The sequence below is a fragment of the Hordeum vulgare genome, chromosome 7H (genome assembly GCF_904849725.1).
Source record: "Hordeum vulgare subsp. vulgare chromosome 7H, MorexV3_pseudomolecules_assembly, whole genome shotgun sequence".
In the NCBI taxonomy this organism is placed as follows: Eukaryota; Viridiplantae; Streptophyta; class Magnoliopsida; order Poales; family Poaceae; genus Hordeum; species Hordeum vulgare.
In genome coordinates, this window is record NC_058524.1 from 43759454 (window position 1) to 43770211 (window position 10758).

Below are 10758 nucleotides of genomic sequence, written 5' to 3' on the forward strand. Positions count from 1 at the left end.
GTATCCGCATACCTATTTCAATCTCGTTTACCGGCAAGTCTCTTTAGTCGTTCCGTAATACAAGATCCCACAACTTACATTAAGTTACATTGCTTGCAAGGCTTGTGTGTGATGTTGTATTACCGAGTGGGCCCCGAGATACCTCTCCGTAACACGGAGTGACAAATCCCAGTCTCGATCTATACTAACTCAACGAACACCTTCGGGGATACCTGTAGAGCATCTTTATAATCACCCAGTTACGTTGCGACGTTTGATACACACAAAGCATTCCTCCGGTGTCCGTGAGTTATATGATCTCATGGTCATAGGAACAAATACTTGACACGCAGAAAACAGTAGCAACAAAATGACACGATCAACATGCTACGTCTATTAGTTTGGGTCTAGTCCATCACATGATTCTCCTAATGATGTGATCCCGTTATCAAGTGACAACACTTGCCTATGACCAGAAACCTTGACCATCTTTGATCAACGAGCTAGTCAACTAGAGGCTTACTAGGGATAGTGTTTTGTCTATGTATCCACACAAGTACTGTGTTTCCAATCAATACAATTATAGCATGGATAATAAACGATTATCATGAACTAAGAAATATAATAATAACTAATTTATCATTGCCTCTAGGGCATATTTCCAACAGATCACTCATCCCCTCTCGTAGATGGACATCACCATGATAGGTCTTCGTGCGCGTAGGAAATTTTTTGTTTCCCATGCGACGTTCCCCAACACCACCTCCCTTGTTGGAGGTGGACTCCTCCCCACTTTGGTCGACCCACCCTCCTTGGAGGAGGGGCCAAGGCTGATCCCTACATACCCCTTCCTCATATAAATAGAGAGGGAGAAGGAGGCATCCAACACACAATTGCTTGGCGGCGCCACACCTCTCTCTCTCTCTCTCTCTCGTAGTAATTGTCCACCATCCTGATCGCGATAGTGCTTGGCGAAGCCTTACTAAGAGTGCACCATCACCGCTGCCACCACGTTGTCGTGCTGCCAGAGAACTCACCTACTACTTCATCCTCGCTAGCTGGATCGAGGAGGTGAAGGCGTCATCGAGTTGTACGTGTGCTGAACGTGGAGGTGGCGTCCGTTCGACACTTGTTTGGGACGTTCGTGATTGGATCGCGGATACGTTTAACTACATCATCCGCGTTTCTCAACACTTCCTCTTAGCAATCTACGAGGGTATGTGGATGCCCTCCCCCCCTCGTAGATGTTGATCTCCATAGATTGATCTTGGTGAGCATAGGAAATTTTTTGTTTCCCTTGCAACGTTCCCCAACATGGTGCTCGGGGCGGCGGGATGTTGGCTCGTGTTCGGGGAGCGCTGGAGGTATTCGCAGCGAGGATCTACGCCCTGGTGGCTGCCTGCTGCGACCTAGTGGAGCACTGTCGTGGTGCTCGTACTTAGGCGGCGTTTCTACCATGGCAGAGCCCGTGGTGGAGGGGCTTGAGCGGCCTGTACGGCACTCGAGCGGCGGCATCGGCCGTGAGGGGCGCAGTCGATGAGTGTCTCCGCTGTCTGGCATTGTGTGAACGCCCGCCGTGGTGCGCGGATCGGAGGCCCATGGTAACGAGGAAATGCGCTCCGGCGGCGTGTGATGCGGATCTCGTTTCCGACCGTCGGTGGTCTCCGCGAGGTGCGAGTGGTTGCCTCAGATATTAGTGCTTCTTCGTCGATGAGCAACTTTGATGATGGTGATGTTTGGTGGACTTGCCGACGCCAATGCGGGATGATGTGGGGCTAAGGTGGAGTGGATCCTGGTGAAAACCATGTCTTGGCCTCGTGTCGTGACCAGCGATGGAGGCGGGTGTGGACGTCGTTGGCCTAATTGGAGGCATCTTTGCTTGTTCTCCCACCCCTCCCGCGCGGATCTGGCCATTTCGGCCTCTCCAGGGGAAACCTTGGTCTGTGATCAGACGATGACAACACCTTGGTGTCGTATTTCCTCTGAGGGGCTTCGTCTTGGGAGCTTGGCGTCGGTGAGCGGCATCGGTGGATGGCGGTTGGCGGCGGGTGTGGTGTCCAGACTTCTGTGGCAACGATGATGGTGGGAGCGATGTCGGCGACGCGGCAATGGTTGCGGTAGTCGGCTCTTCTTTGGCATGTCCATGGTTTTGCCTCGGTTTGTTTGTTGCCATGGAGTCGAAGCTGTTGCGGCGGGGCCCTGCGGTATACGATGACTGGCTGCATATAGCCCGTTCTGCGATTTCCCGTGGCGCTAGCCATGCCTGATTTTGTCCTACAGTGTTCTCCGTTAGAGTCGGAGCTGCGTTGTCTGGCTGTAAGTCAACGTGTCGTCCTTTAGGGTACGCTTTGCCATGTTTCAGTCTAGAGGAGTGGGCTTGGCCCTTGTTGTTTCTGTTTTTGCCCAGTTTTCTGTAAGTAACTGAGCAATTCTTTGTCTGGTTAGAATAACATAGGTAGATAACGTACGTATCATGTTGAATGCTATGTTATTATATCTTATACATGTCAATAAATATGAAGGTAGTATCATACAACAATATCAGATGCATATGATATTATTATATATTACTCCCACTATGAACAGGCTAAAGCGGAAAAATACGCTCAAGTTTGCCAAGACTGGAGTTCTGGGACACCGATATTTCGTTTTCTTTTGATAAAGAGGGCTTCCCCTCCGATTTCATATATCATAAACCATGATGTCTTGTTACACTGATATCACATGACCTAATGAACTGTTCTTACTAACTACAAGTGAATAAGTGATACGCACTTGCCTGAACTGGCTCAACAATACATACATACATACATACATAACATAACATAAATACATATTATATATAACCCCTATAAAATACACAATATATACATAAAAACACATGACGTATGCAAAATCTCTACTCATCCGTACGTGGCAGCATGACCCGGAACTACAAGGCCGGGCAAACCTTCCTGATGATCCAGAGAATAACGCCCCATACTTTGAGCTCATCCTCTTTACCCTTCACCTGATGCTCATGGCTCCTCGCACTGATGTTTCTTCTCTGAACCTGGCTCCTGAGAGCAATGGCCTCCACCGCCTCGTACACCATTATTTCTCTCCCGGGATGCCCCTGCAGCTGCTAGCTGGTTTGACACAGAGTGAAGAAAAGACTGGTTGGTTCTTGCTGGGAAGACTTGAGGATCCATCGATCTCCCGAGTATTTGTACTCGTAGAGCTTGGTGCCGCGGGAAACCAGGAACGCGGGTAGGAAGGAGGAAGAGCTGGCTGGCTTGGCAGCCAAGGAAGTGCAGGTACAGTAGGCACTAAGCAGTGAGCAGCCATGTCGGGCCGGGGACTCTGATTGAAGCGATGGGTCAAGCACTCTCAAACTACGTGTGATGACGACGACGGCTGGAATCATTTGAGAATGTTTCGTCGCTGCCACGTTTCGAGACGAGTAGCTCGAGCAGCAAATCAGTGTCGCTCTGTTTTTCTTATAGTTTTTGTAACACTTGGTGGCAGGGCGGCAACATACATTTGAGTACCACGTGCGTGCATAAAACAATTCTCAGCTACGACATGATTCCATCATTCGCCGGTTGAACACTTCGCGAGTAAAAGGACATATTGCAGGTCCAAATCGCAAAAAAACATCCTTCACAAACCAAATTGCAAATTGCACTAAAACATGGTTACTTTTTTTGGAGGAAAACATTGATCGCCCGATTTTGGGCGCCAAAACGGACAAGGTGGCCCACATGTATGACTCCGACGCGGGTGGTGCCACGGCGGCGGGCACTCCCCCCCCCCCCCCCCCCCGCGCCGCGCGCGCTTCCCCATCCTGGGGCGAGGGTGGCGGCGGTGTTAATCGGTTTGACTGCGGCCCCGCGGCCCGTGACTGTGGCCGGCGGCAGGCATGGTGGCAGCGCCGCTCCTTGGAGGTGGGGCGGCGTGGTGGCGCAAGATGGCCGGTGACGCCGCTCCTTGGCAGCAGGGCAGCGTGGTGGCGCAGGGTGGCCGGCGACGCGCCCCCGGTCCAGATCTGGGCCATGTGGGCCCCATCTGTGTCCTAGCGGGCTGACCCCCGACGTGGCTTCGTTGTGTGCTATGTGGTGAGGAGGAGGAGCTCGGATGTGCGGCGGCGACGCCGACGGCGTGCCGGCAGCAGCGTGATGGCATGAGCTTTATGGGCTTATGAGCGTCCGGCCGGGCCTGTTGGCCCATGGACCTGATGTGCTCGTGCTATTGCGTCCGAACGGTTGTCGTCTTTGACGGTGGAGGTTGAGCTCTTCCGTGTGTCGATGGTGCTGCTGCCTCTAGTTCCGGTTCTGAATCATCGTGTAGTCCTCACTTCGCGGTGTTGTGGTGAGACGGCGTGGGGGCCTCAAGACCGTGTTGGCGCATGATGGTGGTTGATTTGGTGGCAGGCTCCGAAGCTCATGAGGTGTTGGTTGGGATCGGGGGAAACCCTTGTCGGCTTGGTCGACACCGACGGGGTGGCGCCTGTTGGTGCCGCCGGACCTTTCTAACGGGCGTTGGGGCTACCCTTCCTCTCGTCTCGTCGTGTACCGGGAAAATCCTTGGCAACAACATCGTCATCGTTGTGGTTCTTCTTGGAGGTGTTGATTGGTTCCGACGCTACGGAGTCTTGGAGCTTGGTGGTAGATCCCCGATGGGCGCAACGGTCGCGAGGTTTCTTCGTTTTTGTTGATCCGCTCTTGTCGGCATTTGTTTATTTTATATTTTCTCTGTCGTTTATTTTAAATATGACTGTGTTGCTTCTGCCCGAGCACCTATGAGTGATGAATGTGTCGATTGTACAAAGCAGCAAAAACCCTTTTGTCGGAACATATTACTTGAGGAACAACATTTGCACGGTACATATATCCAACATTATTGTAGCAGAGGAGCTCGACAAGGCAAATAGTAGGGGAGAAGTGGAACAGATCAACATGCACAACGCGTCACGGGTTGACGAAGACGTCGAGCTCGAGGACGGCGTTGGGGTGGTCGAGCCGGACGGTCTTCCACAGCACGTACCCTGTGGCCATCCTGAACTGCCCCGTGCCGCCGACCACCGACAGCTCCCGCACCGCCGCGCCGATGTCGTCCCGGCCCACCACCGTCACGGAGGACCCCGCGTAGGGGCCCGACGTGAGCACCACGTCCATGGTCACAAGCAGCTCCGGGTTCCCCTTGGACGCCCACACGTACCGCCCCTGCGCGCGCCCCACGCCCGCCGACGCCGCCGACGAGGTCTCCGTCAGCGCGTCGTCGATCACGATCGTGTCGCCGAAGTGGCCGCGTGGCCCGTCCAGCACCTGCACCGCCGTCGGCGCCGGGCCCGTCAGCACGTCGTGCATGTAGAAGTGCAGGTGCGCTGACGCCCCGGACACCGCCGCCGGCCGCGCGGCCAGGACGACGACCAACAGGGCGAGCAGCGCGGAGCCGAGCCTGCCGGGAGCCATGACAGGAGAGTTCATGACTCGTGTGTGTGTGTGTGTGTCTGTGTGATGCAATCTTCTGATTAATCTGCATCTGCATCTTGTGTACTGTATATGTACACAAACAAGTAATGTGAGGGACTGGTTGCTCGCCCATTGCTGATAATGTTGCTGAGGTGTCTGGTTTGTTTGCATTGAGAGCAGCGGTTGATGCGTCGTCTTCGGAACAGGGCCGCGTTTATGTTGTGTTCCTTGGCTGTCCATGGAGCGCGCATGCATGCATGGTCCCTCCTCCATGGTGTCGCGCGGTGTGATGTGATATGATCTGTGCATCGCTAGCTGCAGATCTGAGATCTATCCCAATTTCCGGCACGGTCACACACTGAAAGTTATCAGTGTCATCGATTCCCGGCACGGCGGAGCGCCTAACATGTTTCATAAGTAAAGCAGAAAATACAGAAGTCGTGCAAGACCGGATCGAGTTCTTGGACACTTATTTTGATTTACATGACCTCGATGAACTGTTCCTACTAACTACAGTCTACAAGTGATACACACTAACCCACGCTGGCTAAAGAATACATAAACACATTGTATATACATAAGAACACACGAATTTATGCAAAATCTTTGCTCGATGCCACCTTCAACTGTTACACCTTGATCTTCCGTATGTGGCATGTCCTAGAAGGCCGGGCAAACCTTCCTGACGATCCAGAGAATAATGCCCCATATGAGCTCGTTCTCCTTGGCCTTCGCCTGATGCCCATGGCTTCTTGAACCGGCCACGCCCATGTTTCTTCTCTGAACCTGGCTCCTGAGAGCAACGGCCTCCACTGCCTCGTACACCATTATTTCTCCCTCGGATGCTGCTGCAGATGCTACTAGCTGCGCGCAAAGTGAAGAAGGGAGTGGTTGCAATTGGTTCTTGCTGGGAAGACTTGAGGATCCATCGATCTCTTGAGTACTTGTACTCGTAGAGCTCGGTGCCGCTGGAAGGAAGCAGGGAAGGAGGAGCTGGCTGGCTTGGCACCCAAGGTAGCACAGTAGTAAACTCAGGATATGTGTGTCGCCATGTCGGGGACTCTCTTGTCTGATGGAGTCGTAGGTCAAGCAGTCAAACTGGCAGGTCTGTAGCTGTGGTGACGACGACGTCTCAAATGAAATCATCTGAGAACATTTCGTCGCAGCCACGTTTCGGCACGGCTAGCTCGGGCAGCAAAGAGTGGAATTGCTCTTCTGTATTTTTATAATTTTTGCATGACTTGGCGGCAAGATTGATTTGACTGCCCATTCTCTTTTCTGAAGAATTGACGTGAAGGAAGCAACGGTTGCACATTACTACCACGTGCGCGTGCGTGCATGTTTCGGAAGCGTTAACAATTCTTAGGTATGAAATCTAGTCGAGACTCGAAAACACCTTTGCAGCTGTGGATGTGGCCGGTCACTGCGCGATGTGTGTGTGTGTATGCGTGTTTGCCAGCCGTAGTAGCCGAAACTGGTTAGATGCTGGTAGACCAAATGCAGCTTATAAACCAACGGTCCTGTTCGGGGTTAAAGTTAGTTTGAGTTAGTTTGAACTCAACTAATCCAAAAACATTTAAACATGAGTGTTAGTTTGGTTAGATTCATCTAATTCATAAAAAAGAACCTGGTGAAGAGGTGCTTATTTGGATTAGAGTTATGTGGGGTACAAAAAAAATTATTTTTCCCTATCCCTCCATCATATCAAATCCTGGTAAAATTGAAGAAAGTGTATTTATTGGCAATATAACCGTGCCATCCAAACACTTCCTTAGTTAGAGTTAGTTCATGATTAGTTCAGGATTGAACTCTAACTTCTAACTGAGTTAGAGTATCCAAACAGAGCCAACATGTGCAATTTATTTGGTTGTCCGTATTTAGTTCTCACACATTAAGGGCATGCGGTATTTGATTGTTTGTTTGTGTATGTGCAAACACAAAGTCTGCTGATTGGTTGTATGCAATACCTGTTGTGTGATAGCCTCTTCGGCGTTGTGGTGAGGATACCAACACACAACGGCGAACACACACAACAAAACATAATAGTACGTAAATATAAATATTATGCCATATATAAACATATCAGTTCAAACGCAAAGTGGTTCGATATTAAACTAAAGCAACTCGAGCATACGAGGGGTTGTCCTAGACGTTCACGGCGAAGGTGTCATCGTGCCTCCCGCACCTTGTCACAACTTCAGTGCCATCGCTATTGAAGACGATGACCTTAAGCATGTTGGGAGTCAGCAACTTGAAGGTCGCCATGAAGCATATCTTGATCTAATGGACAGCGGCGAAGGTGGCCCAACCCTTATCGATGGTGACCGTGTCGTTCAATAGCCGCGCAATGACCCTCTAGGAGCAGCCGATGTTCGTCTTCAGCTTAAACTCATGTGGCGCACATGGGAAGTTCTTCGTAAAGTCCTGCGACATAGGTATGGCCTCGAGCTCGGAAGCCATTATCACCTTGCAGAAGTTGGTTGACCCTCCCACCTCATGGTAGTGGTCGTAGTTCCAGTGCTTGCCACTAGGGGCTCCTCCGACACGTCATCGTCCGTGGGCGAGCTCTGGACGAGCGGCTCCGCCTCCTTGGCCTTGTCCTGCTCCTTCGATGCCACCACCTCCTTTCCCTTGTTATCCATGTCGGTCTGCATTACGAAGAGGGTCAAAGGGCGGGTGAGAATCTGCATTATGAACTTGGAATATCGCCATTGAAATCTTGCCCCTTTATTTACCCGCCTGGTCACCACTTACCCATCACCTCTCTACCTCTCACTCTTCCTCCAAACCAACACCATGAACTCCAACAACAAGTCAAACCCCAACCCTATCCCCCACCCTTCCTGTGGGGCATTGGATGGAGGGCTTTTTTCCTCGGGTGCTCGTTCGGTGACCGCACCAAGTTTGAGAACACCATAAAAGTGTGCTCAAACTTCAGCAGCATGGAAGAGCTGCGCAAAGAGTCAGATGTTGTGGTGAAGAAGGCGACGCAAGAGGAGTTGAAGACATTGATTCCTGACCCAGTGAAAGGTGCTATGTTAGTCGACATACTTCGTTGGGCCAAATCTGGCCAAATGAGTCGTGCTAATTGGGCCGGCCCAGAAGCACGCAAGCTCGACACGCTACTTGCCCGACCCAACATTCGCTAATCGGGTCGTGCCACGCACACAACTCACCGTGGGCCGTGCCTGAGCCCCCCCCCCCCTCAGCGCGCGGGCCAACACAACAATACACGATTAGAGTGGGTTGTCACGAAGCACGGCCCGGCACAGAGGCACGCTGTCATGACCGGTTTCCAAATAAATGAAATAATTGGAAATCACCCATGTGCGTCCTTAGTGAAGCAATATATTTCTAACTCACAGACTCATCTTGATACAGAAAACCAATAGTACTTAATATTATACAAGTGGAGCAAGGGTTGGTCTACAATTATTACAACATATTCAAGTCTTAGGAAAAATGGAATGTTACAGTGGTCTTAGGGTGACTCTACTGCTCGCGAAAATAAAAGGGGGCACGTCACATCAGAATAATGTGACATGACAAGTACTACTACGCGTAAGCCTCACAGTGAAGCTCAATGATTTATTCGGGGTGGCGGAAGCGTTGGAATAAAAGAACGGCGGACTCCAGGATCGCAAGACTGATTGGGACTCCTCTAGACATCGGACTCGCTATCGAACTCTTCATCCATGAGGTCTCCGTCATCCATATCTGGCCACAACAACAAGACAGAGAGTACTCTGAAAAGTACTCGCAAACAGTTTGCACAAAACATGAGATGTATGCAGTTGATTTTAATACGCATGGTTAGAATCAGGTTATATCCAAAATATATGTGCTGAAAATAAATTAAGTTAGTGGATAAATCAGGCGGTAGTCCTCCCAAGATATCCTTGACAGAAAAGTAAAAACCACCCTCGGACGTCCGAGCGACACCACATACAGGGCATAACATAAAAGAAATAAATAACAAGCCTCAAACGGACGTCCTTGCGACACCACACTAAGGGAAAAATAAATAACAGGCCCTAGTCGGGCGTTTTAGCGATACCACATAAAAGGCATAATAAATAGAATAACAACACGCAGTCGGGCATCTTAGTGACACCACACAGAGGGCACAATAAATAAATAACAAGTCACAGTCGGGCGTCTTAGCGACACCATAGAAAGGGCATAATAAATAATTTACAAGAAGTATCCGGGTGTGGTACAACCAACCTTCACGATAACTCTTGCACCAATAAAATAATTGATCAGGTTCCACAACTTATTTATGATACTCCACAACCATTATTATCACCATTACTTATACTCCAAAGACCGACTCTAGGACTGACACTTGACTCGTCAAACAACGTCCTTGACCGGGGACACGGCTACTCGAATAGAATTGACTCTCCACAGGGTGTACTCTTTACCCATAGCTCGCTGTTTTCGATAGTCATTATGACTAATCCCGCGTACGGCAATTTAGAAGCGGACACTCAGAATCAGCACACACCCATTTTAATTTCCGTGGAGCCCGGCTTCACCCTGACTGCGTTGCCAAGGCAAAACCATAAGACGAGAAGGCTCCGACCTCGACTAGCATGGGAATAAAAATAATTATACCGCGCGCTCACGGGGAGTGCCCTCCCTTCCGGTCCCAGACCGGAAACACACATGCCCCCTGACCGTATGACTGGATTTAGTCCAGGGCCATGGAAACATTCATACCGTACCCTCTAATGGTGTGTGACTGATAATAGGTCTACAACTGACTATACCGAATCCATTATCCAGAAAACTGTGGTAGCACGATATAGAAGTATGACACGGACAAGACTCGATCTAGGTCGATACTCGAGTTTAACCAAGTTTTTACCAGCACCATCGTACGCATGTCATGACCAGGCCATAGCCTATCACGTTCCGCGTGACTAGGCTATCCCACGACCTTTCATGACTACCACTTGCCATCATCATATTTTATCATTGTTGAAATATGTATAACATGTATGAAATATGCAAGGTGATGAGTATTAAATATGAGTTAGGTTAGCAAGCAACACATCAAGAGTTCAAACATGCTTGTCTAGTTCCACGTGGTCGGGATCAAGCTCGGTGCAGTTCACGTTGGTGATCTCGGTGTCGGAATCTACGGTATACATCAAGCAATGGCATAAGTGGCACTGCCTAGCTACTGGCCTCAAAATATTTTTGGAAAAATCTTAAAATAAACTAGGCATTACCAGGATCAATTTGCAAAAAGAATCACTGAAAAATAAGTTATCGATCAAAAGTTATAACCAAAACAGTTTCACGTACTAATCTGTAA

At 50.0% G+C, this 10758-nt stretch overlaps 1 protein-coding gene across 1 annotated transcript; it reads right to left on the minus strand.

Moving 5' to 3' along the window:
- Positions 1 to 4801: 4801 nt before the first annotated feature.
- LOC123411281 (dirigent protein 1-like) lies at positions 4802 to 5532 on the minus strand. Its single transcript, XM_045104212.1, has one exon. The coding sequence runs from the start codon at positions 5445 to 5447 to the stop codon at positions 4929 to 4931; it is 519 nt and encodes a 172-aa protein (XP_044960147.1). The 5' UTR covers positions 5448 to 5532; the 3' UTR covers positions 4802 to 4928.
- Between the last annotated feature and the right edge of the window lie 5226 nt (positions 5533 to 10758).

Coding starts and splice junctions, on each gene's coding strand:
- LOC123411281 (XM_045104212.1), bottom strand. CDS start 5,447: ATGAACTCTCCTGTCATGGCTCCCGGCAGGCTCGGCTCCGCGCTGCTC.